The following is a 27,698-nucleotide window of genomic DNA, read 5'->3' on the forward strand; positions in this document are numbered from 1 at the left end:
AGCCGTTAACAGGCTACAGCGTTCACAGCCCGTCTGAAGACTATGAGCTGAGATACTCTGGCCACACTTTACTACACTGAGGACACATATTAATGTACTAAGGCCATACTAACATATTGAGGCCACATATTTTATATATTGAGGCCACAAATGAATATATTGAGGGCACAAATTAATATATTAAGGACATAAATTACTATACTGAGGCCACAAATTAACATATTGAGGCCCCAATGATGGGGAGCGTTTACTTTTGAAAATGGACGATAGATGTGAAAATGCTGAGAAAGGTCACTACAGTTTCTCTTTTTTCTTCTTTCCACTCTCTCTCACTCTCTTTTCCTCTCTTTTTTTTCCTCTCTTTACCTTTCTCTCTCTCTCTCTCTCTCTCTCTCTCTCTCGTTACACTATTTTCTTTTTTCCTCTCTTCCTCTGTTTTCTTTCTTCCTCTTTTCTTTCTTCCGTATCACTTTCTCTTTTCTTTCTTCCGTCTTGCTCTTTTATCTAGTCCTTCTCTTTCTTCCCCTTTCTCTTTCGCTTTTTTCTCTTTCTTTCCTTTCTTTCTTCCTCTCTCTCTCTATCTTTCTTCCCCTCTGTCTTTTCTTGCCTCCCCTCACTTCCTCTGTTTTGTTTTTTCTTTCTTTTCTTTTTTCACTCTCTCTTTCCCCCTTTCCCTCTTTTCTTTCTTCCCTGTCATTCGCTCATATTTCTCTCTTTTCTCTCTCTTCCTTTCTCCCTTCCTTTCTTGCTCCCTTTTTTCCATTTGCTTTCTTGCTCCTTACTGTTTTTCGTTTCTCTTTCTTCTTTTTCTTCTCCTTCTCTTTCTCTCTCTTTTCTTTCTTTCTTTCTTTCTTCCGCTCTCTCTCTCCCTTTCCTGTCTTTCTTTCCTTTCTCCTTCTCTTTCACTCTGATAATTATGCTGTACAGTAAAGTGCTGTAATATGTAAATATACATATGAGGCTTTACTGTTTCTCTGTTATTCATCAATACATATTTTAATAACTTCCTCTCTCTCTCTCTCCAGTCGCCCTCAAGAACCACACCAACAGCAGTAACCATGACAACAGTAAAGCCACGGGATTGGTGGACGGATGGCTGCCAGAGGGGGAGCTGCTTCTGCAGGTATGTTGGATGGGCTGGGGGTGGTTAGAAGAGTTGCTCCGCCCCTTTATGACTTTCACTTACACGTCTTCCCCACCATGTTCTCATATCAGTGCGTTTGGCGTGTCACTCCAAACCATCGTGCCAGGACAGAGCGAGGGGTCAGAGGTCATGCTGGGCTAGACGCAGAAGCTGTAGGACAGGTCAGGGGTCACTGAAGAGGTTAAAAGAGGAGTATTGAGCAGAACAGCCGTTAACAGACTACAGCATTCACAGCCCGTCTGAAGACCATGAGCTGAACTTCACAGTGAAAACTGGCCACACTTTACTACACTGAGGACACATATTAATATACTAAGGCCACAAATTAACATATTGAGGCCACAAATTGATATATTGAGGCCACAAATAACATATTGAGGCCACAAATTCATATTTTGAGGTCGCAAATTAATATATTCAGGCCACAATTTACTATATTGAGGCCACAAATAATATATTGAGGCCACAAATTCATATTTTGAGGCCACAAATTCATATTTTGAAGCCACACTTTACTATATTGAGGCCACAAATTAATATATTGAGGCCACAAATAATATATTGAGGCCACAAATTAATATTTTGAGGCCACAAATTAATATTTTGAAGCCACACTTTACTATATTGAGGCCACAAATTAATATTTTAGAGTTTAGAATGTAGAATTTAGAATTTATTAATATTTAGAATATTTAGAATTAATATGATAAGGCCACAGATTACTATATCGAGGTGCCAGTTTACTATAAAAAGGACACAAATTAATACATTGAGGCCACAAATTATTATACTGAGGCCACAAGTTATTAGAAACTTACCTTGTGGTCTCAGTATAGTAATTCGTGGCCACACCTTATTTCAAATGATTACCATATCTCTTACCTTCCAATGGAATCTAAACAAAAAGCTAATAAAAACACCAAAATAAAGATTTAGGCGCGCAGTTAGCACCACGCTAATTGGTATGAGCTCCTATTACTGGTTAGCTTCATTAGCCTCTTAGCTCCAGTCCTAAAACTAAAGAACCAGTTGGCCAAAAGAGAGTGCAGGTGAATACCCTCTTCTGAGCCCCGCCTCCTGTGAAAAAGTGCCAAAAATCAGACGCAAAAGAAAAATTTCAGAAGCAAAAAATATCAGCAAATGGAAAAAAAGAAAGCAGAACAGGCTAAATGAGTCATTTATATCAGAATGAGTGAAAATGAGTAGAGTAAGTTTGTGAAATAAATTTGATTTAAGTCTCGTTATTTGTATTTGCAGCATATTTTAAATATTTTGATAATCAACATTTTGCTGGTGGGTTTATTAATTTTATTTGAAATTTTGGGCACAAATTAAATTCCATAAGTTGGACTCCATAAGTAATTTCTGAGTTAAGCAAAAGAAAGTTGCACTCAGACAGCTTGTAATTAGATGAGTAGTGAACAGGAAAATGTAGAGAAATTTGAGAATTTTAACTCCCAACATGCTGATATATATGACTGAATTAGTGGCCAATGGTAGCTAAATAATTTTTAAAATGTAGCACATATTTAGGCCAGAGACATTTGTTAATATCTGTTACTGTTGGCTTTATTGAGTACATTTTTACAACGATGGGGAAAAAGTTACCAAAATACCAAAATACATCAAGCTAGTACACTAGCTAAGAACACTGGGCCTCGTTCACCAGTATTGTTCTATGTTTGTTCTCAAGTGTGTTCTTGAGAAAGATCCTAAGAAACAGTTTACGTCAGATTCATGACGTGTTCTTAAAGCGCAGAACTGTTCTCACCTTTGTGCTCTTGACTGTGTGTAGATTCTGTTCTTACCTGAGAACAAATCCCACATAAGAGAACACTGGTGAGTCAGAATCTTTGTGAAAACTGTGTTTAAGAAGAAATTTATTCTTAAGAACGGTCGGTGAATGAGGCCCAATATTCTTTCACACGTTGCATGCAATTACACATTTCCACCAGAGAGGTCTCCAAATCCCCAGATCTTACAGAGTGTAGCTTTAATGAACTGTTTTCATTGTTAATGAGCTCAGTTAATTATCAGCAGTGTCGACTCCACAAGACGACCAAAAGACTTCGTAGTTACTACTTTGGGAGTGAGAAATAGAACAAGTCTCTGACGAGTTTCTGCTTTCCAGTCTCGGTTTTTCCCAGTGGTTCTTCCTCAGGTTCTCTTTTTGAGTCTTCTCAATGGTTCTACCTTGTGCTATTAGGAAGTTTTTTTTCAGCGTTGTTTCTTCTCAGCCAGGTGAATGGAAAGAGAGAGAGAGAGAGAGAGAGAGAGAGAGAGAGGTAGATGGAGAGAGAGTACAAAGAGAGAAAAGCTATTTGCAGGTTGGCCTGTGCTCCAGTTTCAGACGCTGCGTGGTGAATAATGCAGACAGAGGGATGATGTATAATTCAGAGCAGATCGAGTGAAGATTCAGAGAGAGATTCTCCATATTTACCTTCGGTTCCAAAGAGAAGATAAATTTGGACGTCTTACTTTACTTCACCACTTCTCTCACCGATTCTCTCTCTCTCTCCCCCTTTCTCTTTCTCTATCTCTCTCGCTCTGTCTCTGTACTCTGTCTCTCTATCTCTACCTCTCTCTCTCTCTCTCTCTCTCTCTGTATCTCTCTCTCTATCTCTCTCTCTCTCTCGCTCGCTCTGTACTCTCTCTATCTATCTCTACCTCTCGCTCTCTCACTTTCCTTCTCTTTTCTTCCCTTTTCACTCTTTCTGTCTCTCTCTTCCTCTTTCCCTCTCCCTCTTCCCCTCGCTCTCTTTCTCTCTCTCTTTGTCTCTCTCTCTCCCTTTCTTTCTCTCTCACTATCTCGCTCTCTCTCTCTCCCTCTCTTGCTCTTTCTCTGTACTCTCTCTCTCTCTCTCTTTTTCCCTCTTTCATTCTCTGTCTCTCTCTCTCTGTCTCTCTCTCTCTCTCCCTCTCTCTCTGTACTCTCTCTCTCTCTCTTTCCCTCTCTTTCATTCTGTCTCTCTCTATCTCTCTGTCTCTCTCTCTACCCTTTCTCTCTGTACTCTCTCTCTCTGTGTCTCTCTCTCTCTCTTGAAATAACAAAACTTGAGTGATTTCAAGACTCAGAAATGTAGTAATATAGTACGTAGTATAAGAATACAGCACAAACACTCTTAAAAACGACGGTTCTTCAAGGGTTCTTTAATAAAAACAATAGGCCTGTATAGAACCATGAACACTTAAAGAACCCTTTGCATGCTTAAATGGTTCTTTGCATGGTGAAAGCATTCTTCAAACTGATGGAGAATGTGTTGTGTATGGTTCTATACAGAACCTTTTGGGAATGATTCTGTATCGCACCAAAAATGGTCCTGCTACTGTTATGACGTCAGGCTTGTAACAATAGAAGAACTCTTCTTTTTTTATTAAAGAACCCATGAAGAACCATCTTTTTAAGAGTGCAGTTTATAGAGTAAGATTATAGTGCAGAGTGTAAAAATATAGTGCATCATTTATGAACACAGTGCACAGTATATAGTGTATGAATTTAGTCAGCAATGCTGAAGTAGAACACAGTAAGATCACTGAGACTCTCTCCCTTCCTCTCTCTCTCTCTCTCTCTCTCTGGCTGATGCTGATGTTTAGTGACTGCCGCTCGACCCTGCGGGGGTTGTGTAGTGCTCACTGCAGACACATGAACCTAAATATTTATATTGAGCATCAGTGCTCAGACACTGCGCTCATTATGGTGTTTGTGTGTGTGTGTTGTTTGTTGAGGCTGAAGGTCGTGGTTCCTCATGCTTACGGGTGATATAACCGTATTACAGTTAGAGAGGAGCGCGTATACGTACGTACAGTACTGTCCAACAGACAGAGACCACCTTTCCTTTATTTACTTCACAGGTAAAACAGCAGAAAGTGCAGCTTTTTTCAGCATCAGAAAAAAAGCAGAAAGTATTTATTTACTATATGTCACCGTTGTTGGAAGAAAACCTTGTATCTCCAAAATGGTAACTTTACAGGAGAAGGAAAAAAAAAACTACTTTACTTTTAATTTAAGTCAATGGAACCAGAAAGTCCAAGTCAGTTTGGGCTGTTTCTGTTGGTCCATTCATCATGAAATTTATGTAAAGTGTAACAGGTATTTTCATATTAAGTCAAAAACTCAAAAACATCAAAAATGGACATACAAGGTTTTCTTCCGACAACAGCGATATACATATATACGCTATATAGAGTATTGGGACAGTATATATAGAGTATTGGGACACCTCCACATCATACCTTCAGGAGCTTTTATGAATCCCATTCTAAATCCATTGGCATTAATATGGAGTTGGTCCCCCTTTGCAGCTCTAACAGCTTCCACTCTTCTGGGAAGCTTCTACAAGATGTTGGAGAGTCTGTGGGAATTTGTGTCCATTCATCCAGAAAAGTATTTGTGAGGTCAGACACTGATGTTGGACGAGAGGGTCTGGCTCACAATCTCCGTTCTAGTTCATCCCAAAGGTGTTGGATGGGGTTGAGGTCAGGGCTCTGTAAGGGTCAGTCAAGTTCTTCCACACCGAACTCACCCAGTCAGGCCTTTATGGAGCTGCTTTGGGCACTGGGGCTCAGTCATGCTGGAACAGGAAAGGTTCTTCCCCAAACTGTTCCCACAAAGTTGAAAGAGTACAATTGTCCAAAATGTCTTGGTGCTGAAGCTTTAAGATTCCCCTTCACTGGAACTGAGGGTTCTAGACCAACCCCTGAAAAACAGCCCCATATCATCATCCCTCCTCCACCAAACTCTACAGCTGGCACAGTGCAGTCAGGCAGGTAATGTTCTCCTGGCATTCGCCAAATCCAGACTCGTCCATCAGACTGACAGATAGAGAAGCTGATTCGTCACTCCAGAGAACACGTTTTCCACTGCTCCAGAATCCAGTGGAGACGCTTTACTCCACTCCAGCCAACACTTGGCATTGTGCATTTTGATCTTAGGCTTGTGTGCAGCTGCTCGACCATGGAAACGCATTTTGGGAAGCTCCTAATGTGCAGTTCTTCTGCTGATGTTGCTTCCAGAGGTAGTTTGGGACTCGTTAGTGGGAGATTCAACAGATGATAGACACTGTGAGCTTCAGCACTCGGTGGTCCCACTCTCGGTGGTAGCACTTACAGTTGTCTAGGGCAGATCTAGCAGGACAGAAATATCACACGCTGACTCAAGGTGGCATCCTATGACAGCGCCATGTTTAACTTTGACATTCTCCTTCTTTATGCAAGTGAATGATCTTCTATCTGATCTTCTCAAAAAATGTCTCATGAAAAATGAATAATGTGTCCTTTATGTCTTTTTTGACTGATTATTAAATAAATAAAGGGTGGTCTCTGATTTTTGCACACGACTGTAACTCTGTATGTAAAACTGATCCTGTGTATAAAATGTTTGGACACATTCTGTGGTCACACATCCAGGCTGCAAAGCACTCCAGATGGTGAGGAACCGTAAAACTGTGTGCAGAACCTGAAGGCAACACTCACACCTATACAGACATACACACACATACACACACGCTGGCTGGCTGAAGGAAGTCGGTGCTGACGTGTGATTTCTCACTGCACACACATGCCGTGACATATTTCGTGACTCTGTTCTCTTTGTTTTATCGTTTCCGAGTTGTCATGGACACTCCAGCTGGAGGGGTGTGTGTGTGGAGTGAAGATGCTGACCCGACCGGCTGAAAATCTCTCAGATCTGCGTATAACACCAACTTACTTACAGCTGGGAGCGCTGAGAGCACTTCACTTCCACACTGATGCCTTTTGCTGTCTGAAAAAGGGTCTCAGTTCAGTATATAGTGCAGCGTATACTATACTCTATACCGTCTGTACTTGCACTATATATTACACTGATCAGGCGTAACATTATGAGCACCTCCTTGTTTCTACGTGGATCAGACACAGCAGTGCTGCTGGAGTTTTTAAACACTGTGTCCACTCACTGTCCACTCTATTAGACACTCCTACCTTGTCAGTCCACCTTGTAGATGTAAAGTCAGAGACGATAGCTCATCTGCTGCTGCACAGTTTGTGTTGGTCATCCTCTAGTCCTTCATCAGTGGTCACAGGACGCTGCCCACAGGACGCTGTTGGCTGGATATTTTTGGTTGGTGGACTATTCTCAGTCCAGCAGTGACACTGAGGTGTTTAAAAACTCCAGCAGCACTGCTGTGTCTGATCCACTCAGACCAGCGCAACACACACTAACACACCACCACCACGTCAGTGTTACTGCAGTGCTGAGAATGATCCACCATCCAAATAGTACCTGCTCTGTGAGGGTCCATGGGGGTCCTGACCACTGAAGAACAGGGTAACAAAGTATCAGAGAAACAGATGGACTACAGTCTGTAACTGTAGAACTACAAAGTGCACCTATATAGTAAGTGGAGCTGATAAAATGGACAATGAGTGTAGAAACAAGGAGGTGGTCATAATGTTATGCCTGATGGGTGTATATTCTTATAATGAGTACTATATTCGTACACTATATGCTATATTCTTATACTTCATACTGCATTTTTACACTATATAGTACATTATACAACAGTTAGTTCCGGCCACACAGGCTGATTGGTTGAGAAGCGTCTCTAACTGTGCTGTTATTTCACCATAACATCACAGGTTTTTCACAAACACTGTATCACTCCGCTGAGACGCCGTTGCTAAGCAATGACTTTGACAGCTGTAGGAGACGCTCAAGACATTTTAACCTTTTTACTTTGCCACAAACAGAAAATGGACACTTTTAAGATCACATTTGACCGACAGCCGATTTGGTCAGACTCTGAAGATGAGACGACACTAAATTCCCAAACTGTCAGTTGTTCTGTGTGGAGCTGGAGAACGAACTGCCGGCTGTGCAGCGAGTGGGCGGAGCTCGTTACTCTGACGTAACAACAAGCTGCTCGTTAAGGAACTATAATTCGGTGAAGGAACTGCGAACATTAAAACATATTAAACGCCGCGTTCACGGCCCAGTTTATTAATTTATTACTGTATTTATTTAACTGCTGTATTAAAGCAATAGAACACTCAAGGAGTGTGTTATCGCCAATAACATCACGGCTGTGATGATCTACGGCGACCAAATCACAGCCGTGATGTTATTTCACGATAACACACTCCCTCTCATGTTCTGTTGCTTAAATATATACAAGAATAATAAATAAAAAATATTTTTATGGTTCTATATAGAATGGTTCTATAACACTCAAAGAGCCATTTGCATGTTTAAATGTTTTTTTGCATGGTGAAATGGTTCTTCGTATTGATGGAGAACGTGTTGTATATGGTTATATGTTTCCTGTTTCAAAAAGGTTCTATATCGCACCAAAAGGCTTCTTTTCTTTTAAACGTAACAATAGAAGAACCATTTTTGGTGCTATGTAGAACCATATACAACACATTCTCCATCAATCTTAAGAACCATTTCACTATGCAAAGAACCATTTAAGCATGCAAATGGTTCTTTGAGTGTTTATGGTTCTATGTACGAAATAACTCTTGAAGAACCGTCTGTTACTTATACTGTACATTATATTTTTACACTATACATTTTATTTTTGCACTTTACACTATATTCTCTCATGATACACTATTTTTGTACACTATAAACGATATACTAAATGACACTAAACTAAATCAGTGAACTGCGCCTAAGAAAGCTTTTACGTTTGCTAGCAGTAGTTAGTCAGCTATAGTGTTAGCTAACGTTATAACTTATCAAAATTAGCCGAAACTTCACGTATAAATCTTGCACTACAGTGGCTACCACACTAATGAAGCACACAGGCAATCTGTTTACATGCCAAAAAATACCAGAGACGGTGTAAATGAGGAGAGGAGTCACTGGTTAAAATAAGAACAGGAAAGCTCATAATGCTCAACATGGCGTCTGTTTGCGGAGAAAGCCCCGCCCTTCAGGAAAAAGAGCCCATCAGCTTGCTGGTTAAGCCACAAGTGGAGAAGCGTTGATAATATCGTGGTGCTCACAGGAAAAGTCACTGCCGTCGTGGAGATCTGCGCAAGCGCAGTAGCCAGAACAACAGTAGGCGAAAAACCAGCCATTGTGTGCGTTGTTGAGCCAAATGCTACAAAATATTCATGAGGTTTTCATCAGATTTTACCACTGATTTCAAATATGTATTTTAAACAGTTATTCAGTAAACTTCAGTTTCGAGTGTTTTGGTCTCACCCCATTCAGACAGAGAGGAGTCTGGTCTTGTATGAGTGGAAATAACTGTCCAGCGGCGTTGCAAACATGTTGTTGTTATGTGTTATGTATGCTTGTTTGTTTTCGTTTACAGGCTCTCAGTGGGTTTGTGCTGGTGGTCACATCCGAAGGGATCATATTCTACGCTTCACACACGATTCAGGATTACCTTGGATTCCATCAGGTGAGCTTTAACACACAGTAACACTATATAAAATAGTATATACATTATCACTGTAGCATTATATACAGTATTATATCCAGTATTAACATAGTATTTATATATAGTGTTACTATAGCATTAGATAGAACATTATACACTGTATATCCAGTATTATATACAGTATTAAAGCAGTAAATAATATTACATGTATTATTATGGTAGAATTAATTTTATGATAAGTTTATACACACAAACATGTAAATGGTGCCCATAGCACTGTTTAACTGCATGTCTGAATCTCATGCACTGTAAAATGGATTGATAGATAGATGGGCAAGGGATGGACGTAATTCCATTGGGGTCACCTGCAGGTTAATTGTTACATATTGGTCAGTCTTATCTCTGTTATTAATACACACACACACACACACACATATGCACACACACACACTTAGCAGGTTGCTGTTCTGCCCATCCTGATTAACAGTGATTAATCCAGCTAATAGTATTTACTGTCTGTATTACCAACACACATGTTTGCATACAGCGATTAGAGTTGATCACCTGACTCACACACACTGATACACACCTACGCACACATACACAGATTCATTCTAACGGTGAAGTCACAGGGGGCATTTGCGGCCATTTGCAATGCTACTGATACAGTAATACTGTATATAATACTACTACAGTAATAATACTGCATATAAACTGTATGTAATACTGTAAATCAGTGTGGGAAATACCCCCCCGTATTCAGGGGTCCCACATTGGCTGGCTACTTCATCGGTGGCTGGCTGCTAACTCACTCACCATAGCGGCACTGTGACCCTCCAGAATTTTGATTTTGAGACATTCAGGGGGTCCACGTGGTTACTTAGGGGGTCCCAGACCCCCAGGACCTCCTGTATTTCGAACCTTGCTGTAAATGGTACTACGGTAATACTACTGCAGTATCACTATATCATTTTGTATATAACACTACTACAGTAATACTCTGTAATATTGAATATAACAGTACTACACTTATACTGTATACAATACTGTATATAACACTACTACAGTAATACTCTATATAATATTGTATATAGCACAATTACAACAATACCGTATGTAATACTGTACTACTACAATAATGTTGTACATAATACTGTATATAGCACTATGATTACAGTAATACTGTATGTAATACAGTACATAACACTACTACAGCAATATTGTATGTAATATTGTAATGTGTGCAACAATACTACAGTTATATTATATATAATATTGTATGTAACAGTACTACTACAGTAATATTGTATATAATTATAAGTATAAAATGCTACAACAATAATACTATATACAACACTATTACAGTAATACTGTATGTAATACTGTACATAATTACTACTACAATAATCGTGTACATAATACTGTATATAACATTTTTATTACTGTAATGCTGCATATAATATTGTATTTAAAACTTCTATTAACACAGTAATATTGTATATATATTGTATATAACACTTTTATTACTGTAATATTGTATATAATTCTTTACTGCTACAGTAATACTGCATATTGAATGGGTTTATAGAAAAAAACAGTGCTGCTTAATGATGTTTGTGTAGACTTGAGAAGAGAAAGAGCCCAAACTGTATGGCAGAGCAATGCTGTATTACTGTATGTCAATGTCTCTATGTCTCTCTCTCTCTCTCTCTGTCTCTCTCTCTCTATCTCTCTCTCTCTCTCTCTCTCAGACGGATGTAATGCACCAGTCAGTGTTTGAGCTGATTCATACAGAGGATCAGCAGGCTTTTAGACGGAACCTGCATTGGGCCCTCAACCCCCCATCCACTGCAGCCCCGACCCACGAGTCCCCACAAGGTAAGACACATACATTCACATTCACACACACTCATACACTTTGGGCCTGATGGGGACCAAAGCTGTGAGCTGTCCTTCTTAACACTAGCCAGCACACTCATGTTTGATAAACACTACACTGCATCAGGAAGCTGATTGGTTGAGGAATTTTCCCAGTTTCAAAATTTCAAAAAGTCATTCAGACTGGTTTGATGTGAAGAATACGCCACTGTAAAGAATATAAGAATTGTTTGTGACAGGGGTTATAAACAGTTTCAGTTTATATACAGTATATACCAGTCATATCATATTTATCAGTTACATATCATATTTATCAGTTTATATACAGTGTATATCAACTTATATAACATATGTATCAGTATATTTCAGTTAACATAGTTCATATATGTATCAGTTTATATATATATATATATATATATATATATATATGTATGTTTATATACAGTATATATATTGATGTACATACAGTATATATGCATGTATATACTACATATTTCAGTTTATATACAGTATAGGCCTATATCATGTTACATACAATATGTATCAGTTTTTATATAGTATACATCAGTTTACATACAATATATATCAGTCTATATACAGTATGTATCAGTTTGTATAAAATACATATCAGATTATACATTAGTTTATATACAGTATGTTTCAGTTTATGTACAGTATGTATTAGTTTGACAGTGACAGTTTTAGGGAAACTGATATAATAATGAGTAAAGTAACTATAATTGTGCTAATGTGCTCATGTAAGCATGTACAGTCAAATTTTGGTTCAAATATAAAGTGGGCGAGGAAAAGAATATACTTACTTAGCCTTTACTAAAAGTGGGGACTCCAGTTTGTCTAGTGTTCAGGTTCCTTGTACAATGAGACACACAGGAGCACAGATTAACACATACACATGAATAACTGCACACAGTCGTACACATTCACCCTCACACAGAGGCAGAAAGACACACCCAAACGCTCCCAGATAAACACCCCCTCCCATCACTGCCCACCTCAGCCTCTTACCCCCTCACCCCTCTGACTTCAGCACGAACAGCCAGATACAGAGCGCTAGTTTAACAGAAAAAAGCACTCATAGACAGAGAGAGTGAGTTTTGGGAAGAGAGAGTGACCTTTAGCAGGACTACTGCTGAGCGGGAAATGTTACAGCACAACAAATAGTCTCTGCACGAGACGGGTCGAAAATATTTGTCTCATTCCACTCACTTTACTGTAAAATGAAGTCTTATTTATAAACCTTAATAACTGCAAAATAGCTTGAATTGTAATATTTCAATATTTTATGGATGTTTTGAAGCATCAGTTATTGCCCCCTTGTATTTCCACTAACTGTCCACTATATGAGAAACACTGACCTTATACTTCCTCTAACAGGTCACTTTATTAGAGACACCCACCTTTGTGTTTCCACTAACTGGCCACTTTATTAGAAACACCTACCTTGCGCTTCCACTAACTGGCCACTTTATTAGAAACACCTACTTTGTGCTTCCACTAACTGGCCAATTTATTAGAAACGCCAACCTTGTATGTCCACTCACTGGCCACTTTATTAGAAACACCCATCTTGTGCTTCCACTAATTGGCCACTTTATTAGAAACACCCACCTTGACCTTCCACTCACTGGCCACTTTATTAGAAACACCTAACCTACTTTGTACCTACCCTACAAAGATACACTTTGTGTCTCTCTCAGATGGAGACGGCGTCTCCAGCTCAGCTCTGGTGACCTACAACCCCGAGCAGCTCCCGCCTGAAAACTCCTCCTTCCTGGAACGGAGCTTTGTCTGCCGCTTCCGCTGCCTCCTCGACAACTCCTCCGGGTTTCTGGTGAGTAGCTTCAGCTCCTGAAAGCTCATTTGAAGAGGAAGCTGGACTGAAATGTGCCCGGATTCAGTTAATTTGAACTTTCAGAGGGGACAGAATTCCCAACGCTCTGCTTAATTACTCAGGTCTGTTAAATATGTAAATGTAAATAAAAAAACCTTTTATCCTTGTTTCTACACTCACTGTCCACTTTATCAGCTCCACTGACCGTATAGGAGCACTTTGTAGTTCTACAGTTACAGACTGTAGTCCATCTGTTTCTCTGCATACTTTGTTACCCTGTTCTTCAATGGTCAGGACCCCCACAGAACAGGGGGGTCATGCTCAGCACTGCAGTGATACTGATGTGGTGGTGGTGTGTTAGTGTATGTTGTGCTGGAGCTGATAAAGTGGACAGTGAGTGTAGAAACAAGGAGGTGGTTTTAATGAAGTGGCCAGTCGATGTATATTGTTATATATTAGATTTCTGTAGGTGTTAGCTGTGGCCTGTGATTCTCCCTGACCCAGAATAGCCCCACCAGCACGGGGAGTATGTGTCATACATGTCCTGGATTGGACTCGGCTGGATTCTCTCTGACTCAGTGGTTTAGCATGTTCGGTTTGACTAAGCAAGTGGGTCAGACGTCACAGTGGCCCTTTGCTGTGATAATCACTGTATTGCTGGTCATATAATGTCCACGCCACAGCTAGGAGGAGCCTAGTGAGCAGGGGGTCGGCCTCAGTTCTGTTACAGGGTCAGTTTTCATTTCAAATTCAGCCTAGTTAGCTCTGCCGAAGAGTCGAAATCAGTATCTTTTAGGCGAAATTCAGTATTTTAGCAGATTTTTCAAATAATTTACTGAATTTACTGTATACTGGGACTCGACAGGATTACTGTGATGTAGCTGCGTTCTGCTGTACACTTACAGTAATAAGCTTTAATTAAAGTACAGTAATCTCCTGTATTTTTACCTATTTTGCATAGCTTACATAGTAGCCAGTAATGTACTGTATGTATTTCTGACTGTTTTGCGCTGTACATGCGCAGAATTTCTCAAATGTGCATTTTAAATGTAGATACGTATTTTTCACATTTTACCTTTGCTAATAATTTGCATGAATGTGACAAAATTTCAGAAGTTTTTTATTAAAATATTTGTCTTTTTAACTGTCATATCCCATAATCCTGTGCAGATACAGCTCAACATCCAACTCACAGTAATTTACAGTGGTTTTACAGGAAATGATGAATACTGTATTTTACTGTAAAAAAATCCTGTTGTTAATTAACATCCACAATTCCATTAAAAAATCAATAGTACTGTATATATATATATATATATATATATATATATATATATATATTTATACACACAGTACTATTGCGGTATTACTTCAGTATTATATATGGAATATATAGTAGTAGAAAGTATTATATATGGAATTACTGTAATAATTTTTTATTACAGTATTATACAGGGCATTATATATGGTATTATTGTAGTAATGTAATGCCCTATATAATGCTACAATAACACTGTATATTGTGCCCTATATAATGCCATATACAACACTACAATAATACTGTATATTATGCCCTATATAATACTATATAGGTATATAGGGCAGATATTAAATAGGGAATTATATTATTACTGTGGTGTTATACAGGGCATCATATAAAGTATTATGGTAGTATTATATAGGACTATTTAATACAGTATTCCTATTGAATGATGTACCTACAGCATTTCTGTAGAATCATATAGACCAATATATTGTGTTATATAGTGTTATATAGGATGATTTAGGATATTATACACAGTATAATTTCAGTGTTATATAGAGTATTATGTGCAGTACTGCTGTAGTATTAGACAAAGGTTATATAAGTGGTATTATAAATATTATATACAGTATTTAATGCACAGGCCCTCGTGATAGAAAGTGTCATGGATGGATTTCTGTCTCTACCATCAGTTGTTACCTGCAAACCCTTTGCTGTTGTGCAAAATAAAATTCCAGTGTTGACTTTTCATTTGGCAGGCGCTGAATCTACAGGGCCGTCTCAAGTTCCTCCACGGGCAGAACAGACGACTGGACGATGGGGGTCAGGTCCCGCCCCAGCTGGCCCTGTTTGCTGTAGCCACACCCCTCCAGCCTCCCTCCATTCTGGAGATCCGCACCAAAAACATGATCTTCAGAACCAAGCACAAGCTGGACTTCACTCCAATGGCCTGTGACGCCAAGTAACGGCCTTTTCTTTACACTCTAAGAGTTCTTTATCACAGACTCTACTGTCCACTCACTGTCCACCTACCTTACACGTCCACTTTATAGGTGTACACATAGAGACTGTGGTCCATCTGTTGGCGTATGCAATTCATCAGCCTCCCTCTACCCCAAACTGACCACTCAACGGCCTCACTCGGCTAAAGTCTCTAACTGTACACCAACAAGGTGGAGGGGTTTCTGATAAAGTGGACAGTGAGGGTTCTCCAGATGTGATTATTCTAGTGCTAATGTTGTCCTTGATGACGGTGTTGTGTGTTTTGCAGGGGTAAGATCGTTCTGGGCTACACCGAGGCAGAATTAAGAGTCAGAGGAACCGGTTACCAGTTCATCCACGCAGCCGACATGTTGTACTGCGCAGAGAACCACGTTCGCAGTAAGTTATTTTCAGCCTTGTTTGATTACCAGTGGTGAACCATCAGAGCTAGGCCTTCAGATCAGGCCAAGAAAACAACCCACCTCTATGATAATGCTAATTTCGGCCAGCGGCCCAATGAGATTTCTAATAGTATGTTAGCACTACGGTAACGCTGGTGCAACACTGTTTGGCCGTTGTAGATTAACCACATAACTGAAGCTTGTTAGAGTCATTCCATATGTTTAAGCTGAAGCTCGTAACAGATGTTAACATGTAGTTTACCTTGTATGATGCAGGTTAACATTCTTAACAACCACCTGAAACCTTAGACTGGCTTGTATTCAGAATCAGGGATGTATCCAGAACTTCCAGAAGGCCTAGAGTGATGTTTTTCAAAGTTTGGCCCACCCATTGTAAATCAAAACATAATTGGGTGTGTCCCCAGTCACTTCCTTATTACGTTGGTAGTTGATCTGGCATGTAAGGCCTTCAGTTCAGCTCCTAAAGTCCTAACCAATGGGAGAGCTCGCTTACCTAGATACCACAGAGAAGACAATCCTGATTGGACAATTTTCTGTTGGGCTGTTTCAAGATCTTGTTTCACTAAAGCTTAACAATGAAATAAAACCATTACTGCAAAACTTGCAGAGTTTATATAAAACAAGCATGATGATTCTATTAAATATGAATGCATTAAATCATTAGGTCTTCTCTGAAGGCTTAGAAGAACCTGAGGGTTCAATTTGGGTTAGTAGTACACACTCTCAAAATATGGTTCTTCAAGGGTTCTTTAGTAAAGAAAATGGTTCTGTGTAGAACTCAAAGAACGCTTTGCATGATTAAAAGGTTCTTAGCATCGTGAAATGATTATTCAGATTAATGGTGAATGTGCTGTAGATGGTTCTCTATAGAACCTTTTTGAAAAGCCTGTAGCAATAGTAGAACCCTTTGTGGTCGGTACATAAAACCATTTCTATACAGAAGAAGGTTCTATACAGAATCATATAAAACACACTCTCCATCAATCTGAAGACTCCTTTCACCATGCAAAGAACCATTTAATCATGTAAATGGTTCTCTGAGTGTTCATAGTTCTAAACAGAACCGCCAGGGGAATTACAAGAGAAATTAGCACTAACTAATAGCATCATTAGCAATGCAGCTAACTTCCATTCACCTAATATTATAGGCATGGTTTGCTCTCTTACTCTCCCTCTCTCTCTTTTTCTGTTGACCCTCAGCCAGTAGATTAGTGTCTGAAATAAACCCAATGACCCTAGAAGTGATTTGTGCTGGACGCTTAGCTAGAGCCCTTTTACAGTGACCCAATCTCCCCACCCCCACCCGGCGTGGATCAGATGGGGAGGGATTTACATCCAAGCCAATCCTCTGACTTAACCACAGGAAGTGACACTGGCCTTGATGCTGTACTGACAAGTTGAGGGTCACAACTGGTGCCTTCTTTTGTTGTAAAAGACTGTGAGAGAAGGAAAATTGGATGTGTTGATGTCACTATTTGTATTGTCCATGTTCAATTTAATAAAATCTTGTACCCTTATAATGATTATAGTTGCTAATATGCATTTGTGACATAATATTATAATATATGTGAAATGTTAATGCTGGTTCCGTGCCATTGATATTGGCATCATGTTTACTTGCTTAAAAACAAAGCAGTAAAGCTCATAGAACTGAGCTGAACTGAGCAGAGAGAGTTAGGGAGAGAGACGTATTTTCCCATAATCCCTCAGATTATAGAGGAGATTGGGCAAAGCTGTGCCGCAAAGAGTGGATAGAAATGTTAACTAGGGTCAAAAACCCATATGAGGAATTTAATATGGGGCCCAAAGCATAGATTTGTGCAGGAATATGCCAAACCCAAAGATGCCTCGGTTCCAGTCTCCCTGAGTTTTTGCCCACAAATGAAAGTTAACAGTAAAAATGGAAGAGTAAAGCTTATCACAACTGAAGTGCTTCACTGTAGTACTTCAACTTAGTAGTTTTCAAAGCTTTGCTGTGTAATTGTGCTTTGGTGACCCCTCTGGTGGAAATGTGTAGTTGCACTCAACGTTCTAACATGGGTTGTGCTTCTGGCCCCTTACCCCTAAGCGGATGAATCTGGCGACTGCAAATGCGATTGAAATAGTATGCAGAGAGTGCTTAGTCAAAACTTGAAGTTGTACTGACTCCACACACCCCGTCTCGTCTCCAGGCTTTTTATTTTATTGTTCTGTTTTAAAACATTCGTTTATGAAAAGGTACAAATACGAACTTTTCACCTGGTACAACTTATTTAAGGTGTACAATTGGACCTTAAAACCACCTTTGAGGGAACATTTACATTGTTTGTATCTTGATGAACGAAAAATGTACCTGAACAGAACCTTTATTTCTAACAGTGCAGGTTAGTCTTGGTTTTGTATTTGAGACCCAAACATTGAGCCGGATTCTTTTCGAACCTGTGTGTGATGTTGATATGTAAAAAAGCATCTGACTTCTAAACGATTATTTCAGGCTTTGCATGCACACCATATTTTAGCCTGTTTTTATCTCATGACTCAGTAATTTTATTATTAATTTTACCAAAAAATCTTGCATAGTGCAGCTATGGCATGCGGCCGTCCCTTGGGCCCCGATGACGGCCACGAGAGCTGGCAAGAAGCAACTCCAGGTGAAGACGAACCCCGAATCAAAGCCCAAGGGGATGAGCGCATTTCATATCAGCTTTAAAGAAAAAATATCAGATTCGTCTCAGTATCAGACGATACCTAAGGTTTTAAAATCTATTAGTTGGAGACCAATTAACATTTCCACATTTGTGTAGTAATGTTAACCTTTCTCCAACCACTGTTATTTGTTTTTAGCTACATTAATGCTTTTGGGGTAATATACTGAAGGGTTCAACCATTTGCCTTCTTTGGAAGCTATTTCTTGCCTCTGTACCCCCTCATTATGAAGTATGGACTTGTGTAAAGCTAGTGTAACAGTGTTTGTTGCAGAAAGTGCTAAACAAATACAATGAATTAAGCAGTATAAAAAACACAAATATTTGGAGAGTACTCAAGGCCAAGAGAACCACTGGATTGGAGGCTATACTGGTTGATACCCCATGCCTGGTTGATTGTTTTGCAGTGATTAAGACTGGGGAGAGTGGCCTGACGGTGTTCCGACTCCTCACAAAGGACAACCGTTGGAAATGGGTGCAAGCCAACGCTAGACTCGTGTACAAGAATGGCAAGCCTGACTATATCATCGCTACACAGAGGCCACTCGGGTAAGTCTGCGTACTCAAGTGAAGAATGAACTGTTCTTCACATGGGATCTCTCGTCAAGGCTGTAGTTATTGCTGATTTTGTTTGACTTTCCGGTCTTATGGCCAATGACGGAAAGTGTATTAGTAGTTTTATTCCTGACTTCTGATTTTTTATTATGACAATTCTGTTTGTTATATGGCATGGTCTAATAAAATCAGTCAATCAATCAGTGGCAATTTAGCATGCTAGCTTTGTAGGATCTGGTTTATCATGCTATATTTTGTGTCTCTCGTAATGCAAATCTCTTCCCACCTCCAGAGAGGAAGAAGGAGGCGAGCATCTGAGGAAACGCTCCATGCACCTCCCTTTCACCTTTGCCACAGGGGAGGCCTTGCTGTACGAGACCAGTTACCCTATTCCTGGCTTCCCTAACAACATGCTAACCAAAGGCAAGAGTGGCAGGGCCAAGAAGGGAAAGGGGGACAAAGGCTTCAAAGATTCGCTGGACCCAAGTTCCCTGCTGGGGGCAATGATGAGGCAGGACGAGTCTGTGTACGTCTGCCAACCTGCAGTAGAGCCCAAACTACCATACCACAGCAGCCTGTTTGGTGAGCTTGGACAAACTAGTGCTTTTTCTGCAACTGGAGAAAGGTGGGACTGTGTGCCAGACACCATAACTGGAGGCTCCAAGCCAGATCTGTCGAGTTTTGACCCCCTGCTTTCCACACTGGACTCTCTATCCTTGGAGAGTGAGGAGAACTGCTCCAACAGTGAGTTGTTCAATGCACTGGAGAACCTTGGACTGAACGCTGAGGATCTGGAGCTTCTTCTCCTGGATGAGAGGATGATCCGGGTGGAGATGGAGCCACATTACATCCCATCCCTCAACGACCTCCTCACCAACAACGAGATCCTCTCCTATATCCACGATTCACTGGAGAATCAGACTGTGGATTCTACCTGCGATGGAGACAGTCAAGTTCCTGTTCCTGTACCGGACCTTCTGGACCCTGTTCAAGGTCCATCTGAGCCCTATGTCCCTCCCCCTGGCCCTGTCACTGAGCCTGACCCTACTGCTGTGTCAAGTACGTACCTTCCCTACCACCTGTCTAGGCAAGTGTCCCCTATCCTGCAACTCTCACAGCAGATGCAGCAGCACCTGAGTGCTCAGTCTCTACACAATAAATGTCATACCTGGATACCTGAGCCACAGGGAAGCAAAACCAACGTGGACAGGCTACCTCAGAACAGCTCTGGACTAGTTAATGCAGTTACTGGGGTCCACAATGGTCACTGGATCCCTCAACACACACAGGCAAGTCTGGACGATCCCACTGAGGTCAATAGCAAGTTGCCGGAAACAAATAAACAGCAACAGAGTTGGCAGGATGGCCAGCTTCAGTCCCAGTGTCCCTACAAACAAAAACCTTCTCATGAAAGTGACCCTCACAATGGGGTCTACAGTGATGCCCAATGGCAAGGATACAACTTCATAAACCAGGTGGACCCCTCAGCCAGTGGATCTTGTGCAGGGAATTCCCATGTGGATTACAATATCGCCACTGGGTCAGGGATGGAATTTACAATGAATAGTAACTCAGTAGGAGACATATGCCAGTTTCAGGGTGTTGTCGCAACATCCTCATCCTTTCAGCAGGTTTATCAGAAGCAGCAACAGCCAAAGGCCCCACCCACATTTTTCTCCTATACCAATCAGAACTCCTCACTGGAGCATATCCTAGTTTTGCCCCCACCTCAGGAACTCCCATCATTGGATGCCTATGAAATATTTGACTCAGCCCCACCACATGACACCATCCACAGCAAGGTAAGAACTGTTCTACCCTACAGCTACCTCCTATCACGTTCCCCAAAAGAAGCTCCACGGTGGACAGTAACCAAGGGGGCTTAGTGAAGGGTCAGTTGCTTGAAAGCTGAACAAAGTAGTCCTGATTTATTTAGTCTTACAATAATCCTGTGGTTGGTGGGACGAAACAAGTTGGCTTGATTTGGACCACAGTGATTACAAGTAAATGTTTCTTTGAGTGTTTTTTTTCTATGTTTTAATTCATAATACTGGATTAATGTAGCCTGAGATTATTTCTACAGTTCATTTTAGGGCACCAAATTAATAAAGCCTGGGGTTATACTACTATAGTATGGGATTCATATAATCTGGTTTTATTTCTACAGTTTGTACCATAGTACAGGATTAGTATAACCTGGGCTATTTCTATGGTTCACCTGTAGCACAGGATTAATATAACCTGGGTTAATTCTATGGTTCATTTTGTAGCACAGGATTAATATAACCTGGGTTATTTCTATGATTCACTTTGTAGCCCAGGATTAATATAACCTGAGATTATTTCTATGGTTCATACTATAGTATGGAATGAATATAACCATGGCTACTTCTATTGTTTACTTTGTGGCACAAGATTAATATAACCTGATGTTATTTCTATGGTTCATACTAGAGTATGAGATTAATATAATCTGGGTTATTTCCATGGTTCACTTTGTAGCACAGGATTAATATAACCTGGGTTATTTGTATGGTTCACTTTGTAGCACAGGATTAATATAACCTGGGCTTGTTTTTATAGTTTGTACTATAGTATGGGATTATTATAACCTGGGTTATTTCAATGTGTTACTTTGCAACACAGGATTAATATAACCTGGGTTATTTCTATGGTTCACACTGTAGCATGGGATTAATATAACCTGGGTTATTTCTATGATTCACTTTGTAGCATAGGATTAATATAACCTGGTGTTATTTCTACGGTTCATAGTATAGTACGAGATAATATACTCTGGGTTATTTCAATTAATATAACCTGAGATTATTTCTACAATTAGTTTATAGAATGGGATTAAAATTATTTAAGGTTGTTCATGCAGTTTGCTTTATAGCATGGGATTAATATAACCTGGGATTATTTCTATTGTTTGTTTTATGGCATTGGATTAAAATAACCTGGGGTTATTTATGCAGTTTGCTTTATAGCACAGGATTAAGATAACCTGGGGTTATTTCTGTAGTTCGCTGTATAGTATAGAATTAAAATAACCTGGAATTTTTTCAATGGTTTAATTTTATAGTTTTGGATTAATATAACCTGGGGCTATTTCTTTGATTTGCTTTATATGACGTAAAAACCACTGGAATCTTCCATAAAAACGACCAACATGGTGGATTAAAATCTGAGAAGCACATCCGCTCCTCTCCTTGGAACAGATATCCCGTCCGAACAGCACTTAACACACATTTTCTCTTTCACCTGGGATAGAGAACAGAGGATGGTAGCTAGTGGCTTAGCGGGACTTTACGTGGAATCGTATAATTAGGTCACTACAGGGTAATGTACTGACAGAGATCAGTGCCATTAGCATCGGAAGCTAATTGCGGGTTCTCTTAGAATAGCTGGTTCCTGGAATATTTCTAAAGAGATGAGAGCTTCTAAGGATAGTTCTGTGAAAGTGCTTAAAATAGAAACGTAATCATGCAATTCCTACAACTCCAAACAAAACACGGCTCTCTGTCTTGTCAGCTCTTTTCCTCTCTCTCTCTGCGCGGCTAATCCCATCCTGTGTTCCGGGTGAATTTGTGGCTGTGTTGCTGTGATGGTTTGCTGTAATATTCAGAGTCAGTCTGTTTGTTTTGACTGCCAGTTAGAGAGCAGTGCAGTGCTTTTGCCATATCATGGTTTGGTTTGGAGCTAAGTAGAGATAGCTGGGCCCACTGCAGTACTTCCCGCCACAGCAGGGGGCTTTTTGTCTCTTGTCTTGTCCGGTGGTCCGCATGCTATTTTTCCAACAGGCACGATTTTGGCCTTTTCCTTCTCTGGCAGGGAGGGCTTTTAGCCTACAGTTAGAGTCCAGATGATACATTTGTTGGCTGACAATATCGGCCAATGTTGACGGCCCATGGATTTATCAATGTCAGTGAAAATATACGTCATAATACAAGGATCATTTTTGGGTTGGTTGCAACATTGACAGGAATCCCCATATGAGGCACTCACCATGTGTTTTTAAATGGTTAACTCCTCTTGCATGGTTTATTATGCTTATACGGACTGAATTTTGCATCAAATGTGTTACTATAGAGTTGATTTCACATTTTTTTTCACCTGTTTAAGTCATTGAGCTCATAGTTTTGGACTGTAGCTTAAAATGTGGCACTACTCGTTCTTTTGTGTCTTTTTCAACTTACATTTTTTTCAACAAAAAAAAAAATATCGTCACATATCGTTAAAATTTCTTGGAGTATCGTGATATTGTATTTTTGCCATATTGTCTATCCCTATTGGAAGCACAGACTTCTTAGTACATTCAAAAAAATCTCTTCGTGGGGCGCTACGTACGTAGTTTCATACAACAAGAAAGAGTTTGAAGCCATCAAAAAATACTAAAATACTAACGTATTTGAATAGTCCACTATCATTCCCTATAGATTATCTACAGATGTTCAAATTGATCAATTATCTGTTAAAACTTTCTAAACAGTGGTGGGGTTAGGGCTTGGAGCAGGGTGAGGGTTGGGTTTAGGTTTTGGGTTGAGGTTAAGGTTAGGGTTAGGATTAGAGCAGGTTTAGGGTTAAAGAAAATTATGGTCAGTTTAATAGATATTCAGTTGAATGTAGCTTGAAAATTAAGTATCTACAAAGCATGTAAAGTGGACTATCCATTGTTAATTAGAGGATTACAACGTGGTGACAAGAAACTTTCTTGCAGCTATAAAACATGCCTGCGCTAACGTAGCTAACTTCTCTGAAACGTTTGGACTGTGCTGTAAGCCGTTAGCTAAAATAGATATATATGCTGTTGGTATTTAAAATAAGGATTGTGTCAAATTTACATTCTAATAAACCGTCAAATGTGTTGTTTGGAGCTCTTCTAGTAGCAGGTAGCGTTCTTCTGCAGTAGCTTAGCATGCTAAAGCTTGATTCTAGCTCACTGAAGCTTCTCTGACACAAATTTAGAGGATAAAGACAAATCTGAGTGTTTTTGTGTGTGGAGCTGATAGATTAAGCTAATTTTGCTTGAATATCCATGTTAGCACCGGAGGCTAACATTAGCGAGAATCCTAAACCAACAATTCCGGTTCACTGATGCTGATTTAAGGCAAATTTAGAGGATAAAGACTCAAATCTGAACAAGCAAACCTGTATATTTGTGTGTTGAGCTGTTAGCTTTAAGCTACTTTTGCTCCCTTGTTAGCACCAGAAGTTAGCGTTAGCTTAGCGAGAATGCCTACACAGCATTACACACAACCACACAGGTTCATTATGGCTCATCTAAGCTTCACTGATACAAATCTAGAGAATAAAGACTTAAATCTGAGCAGGTAAATCTGTGTTTTTGTGTGTGGAGCTGTTAGCTTAAGCGTTAATTTAGATCCTCGTAGCACCAGTGGCTTACGTTAGCTTAGCGAGAAGGCTAAACCACCAGCAATAGTGGCTTACAATTTGCATAATTATATATATTCATAGAGCTTCACATTTCTTAAAGTTGAGATTTGATGCTACAAGGCCATTTTTAGTAGTTTTTTGGACATAACAATAATATATAAACATATTTAACAATGTATTATTCAACATTGATTATGTTTTTGTGTTTTGAATGATGGTTTAAAGGGTATGTTAACTATTTGACAGCAATGAAGGCTAAAGTGGTTTGAACACTATCATGGTTAAAATAATAAAAACATGTTAAATCTATACAAGCCTAATGTTTATAATAAGAATAACATGCTATAACACAAACAACCTTTTTCAATGAAGTGAACTGATGAAAATTAGAAAATTAAGAGGTCATTAACAACAATTCTAGGTCAAAATAGTCGTCAAGACGTGACCATCATATTTCACATAATTTTTTTCTTTTTTTTCAACATGAACTGAATATTTGGTCATATGTATAAAATAACTGAACAAAAATTAATACATATTAGTAACACCAAAATGCAACCAAAGCAGAGTAGAGGTCAACAGCCACATATTGACCGCTGAGATGGAGAGATGTGGCTAGTTGGTGCTGGGACGCAGGGCTAGAGCTTCTTGTATAAATGAAAACTGTTACACAGTTTGGAGAATTGTGTGCTAATCTGTGCTGCAGTGGAATGCAGAGGGACACTATGGGCCTCCAGTGTAGTGGGAGACTATGGGGCTCTAACTGGACAGTGTGGGCCTCTGTCTGCTCTCATTAGGCTTAACAAGTCCTTCTCACCACATCTAGGACACCATGCTGGAGTCCTGACTGTTTGGGTTGTAGTTATTGTTGTTGTTACAGCTGCACGATTGTAGATACTACGGTTGCGACTGCGAGACGCCTTGCGTTGTATATCACAATGTTGGATAACATGAATACCATGATTAATCTAAACATTCAGAAACACTATGGAAACTGTAATCTCATTTGCATATAGCAGCCTGGAGATATCAGTATGACAAAGGTCAGTATTGCCATAGAGCGCTACCCAGAGCTGGGAGGGTTACTTTACGAGTGTATTCTTGTATAAATCACTGATCTCCTGTTTAAACGTCTGTAACCTAATCCAAAAGAATGTTATATTGAAGTAACTCAATATGATATTTTTAATTTTTTGATACTTTTGGATTACCTGTCTTTCTTAAAGCTGATAAAATAAAGTCAAAACAAATTTTAACCATTTTTAAACACGGCAAACAAGAAAACTGCACTGTATTATGAAACGCAATTTCCCCTTTTTTCATGGGGGTTTTGGGAAATGAACTCCATATGTGATGAAGCAGAGGACAAACTTTTTAACATTTGTTACAAGTTTCGGTCTGTTTGGTTGTTGCTATGCCAACCACAGGCACAACAGAGATTGGTGAAGTCCATGTCACCTGTGAAAGTTGGCAAAATTTGAACAGAATAAAATACATGTTCCATTTTTGCTGTTTGAAAAATCTCACTGGATGATCAAAAATGGTGAGAATGTAATTATGTTATTAATCATTGTATTTTTAATATGTACAGTCAAATGCAGAAGTTTGAACACTCCCCATCAAATGACAAGTTTTGTTGATTTTCTAAGTAAAAACATTCTCTACAGAGAACTTAAATTTATTTAAAATTTAAACTTTTCTGCAGACTTTAGTGCACAATTTCTATTTATTTGTTGAGTTTAACATGTCGGAAAAAAAAACAAAAAATATATATCACAAAATGTGCCATAACTTTTGCACAGGCTGCATTTTATGTTTAATTTTTTCTCTCACATGTTAAATCCAGCAAATAAACAGTAATTGTGCATAAAAATTTATCAGTTATTTTCAGCAAATTTATGGAATTTTCACCAGGGGTGCGCAAACTTTTGCACACAGCTATATCTGTAATCCGATTACTGCCTTTTTTCTGTAACTGTAACAAAATACTTACCTTTTTTTATCCTGATCAAGTAACAGCATAACTATCCAAGGCCAGAACTGCCAAACAGTATACAGTCGTATGCAAAAGTTTGTGCACCCCTGGTAAATTAATTTTTTAATTGATTTTGATTGATTTTCGAAGTGTAAATAAGTGAACACATCCCCTACAGAGAACACACTTCTGCACACTTTAATACACAATTACTGTTTATTTGCTGAATTTAACATATTGGATAAAAAATAAACATAAAATATGGCTGTGCAAACGTTTATATTTTACTTTTTTTTTTTCAATGTTTTAAACTGTTTTAAAATTGGCAGAAAAAAGCCATACTTGAGTGTTCTCTGTTCAAGATTTGTTAACCCTCTACTCTTTCATACGCACTATGAAACCAATATTTTATAAATTATTTGGTTCAGTTTTCTTGCATAAAATTGACCTGATTATTGAAATCATAATCAATGAAAAAAAATGTGCAAAGGTCCTTTTAGGGTATGTTGCCTTGAGGCAACATTGTGCAACAAAGACCAAATCTATTTAAATGTATTTTTTTTTTATTTTAAATAACAGTTTGAACCATTCTAAAACATTAAAAGTATCATTTAATTAAAAAAAAGCGATGTACACTGAATGCTACATGACAGTATTAACTGGAATGGTCTTCTAGCCACTAATATTGCACAAAAATAAACAATAACACAAATTATTCTAAAATTTTGAAAAAAATTCTAAATGAAAAGCTAAATAATAACTGCAGCGTTCCCTCAAATGGCTGAGTAAGTGACACCTTATTCGCTACTGGCTAATTCATTCCACTCTCAAACAGTGTTGCCTGTAGGCAACAAGCACACTTGAACTTTTTTGAATTTTGCCTAACGTTTCTGTGACACTGATTGACTGTTACTGAACTTCACACTCCAACAGATGTGCATCATAATTTTGACGGAGGACACATGAAAATGTGCTTTTCTGAGGGAAAATGTTCAGGAAAGAAACACATCATTCCCAGAAAAAAAGGTATAAAAAGGCCCAGCGTTTAATATCCTGAGCAAGTAAAAGCATTTTATAGGTTTATTCAAGCTCCTCCCTTCATTATTACTCCTTTTATTGATGATAAATATGCATCATGTCATTGTAAAGTGATGAAAACAGATTTGTTGCCCTCAGG

At 39.1% G+C, this 27,698-nt stretch overlaps 1 protein-coding gene across 1 annotated transcript in view; it reads left to right on the plus strand.

Moving 5' to 3' along the window:
• The window catches only part of ahr1b (aryl hydrocarbon receptor 1b), a 69,988-nt gene that overhangs the window by 31,143 nt on the left and 11,147 nt on the right, over window positions 1-27,698 (plus strand). Inside the window, exons 3-10 of the mRNA XM_036562062.1 lie at window positions 1,026-1,123; window positions 9,445-9,534; window positions 11,265-11,391; window positions 13,110-13,243; window positions 15,266-15,468; window positions 15,778-15,887; window positions 19,002-19,143; window positions 19,442-20,951. Coding sequence (XP_036417955.1) covers window positions 1,026-1,123; window positions 9,445-9,534; window positions 11,265-11,391; window positions 13,110-13,243; window positions 15,266-15,468; window positions 15,778-15,887; window positions 19,002-19,143; window positions 19,442-20,951 — 2,414 coding nt within the window. The remainder of the gene's footprint in view (window positions 1-1,025; window positions 1,124-9,444; window positions 9,535-11,264; window positions 11,392-13,109; window positions 13,244-15,265; window positions 15,469-15,777; window positions 15,888-19,001; window positions 19,144-19,441; window positions 20,952-27,698) is intronic.

This window comes from Colossoma macropomum, unplaced genomic scaffold, assembly GCF_904425465.1.
Source record: "Colossoma macropomum unplaced genomic scaffold, Colossoma_macropomum, whole genome shotgun sequence".
NCBI lineage: Eukaryota > Metazoa > Chordata > Actinopteri > Characiformes > Serrasalmidae > Colossoma > Colossoma macropomum.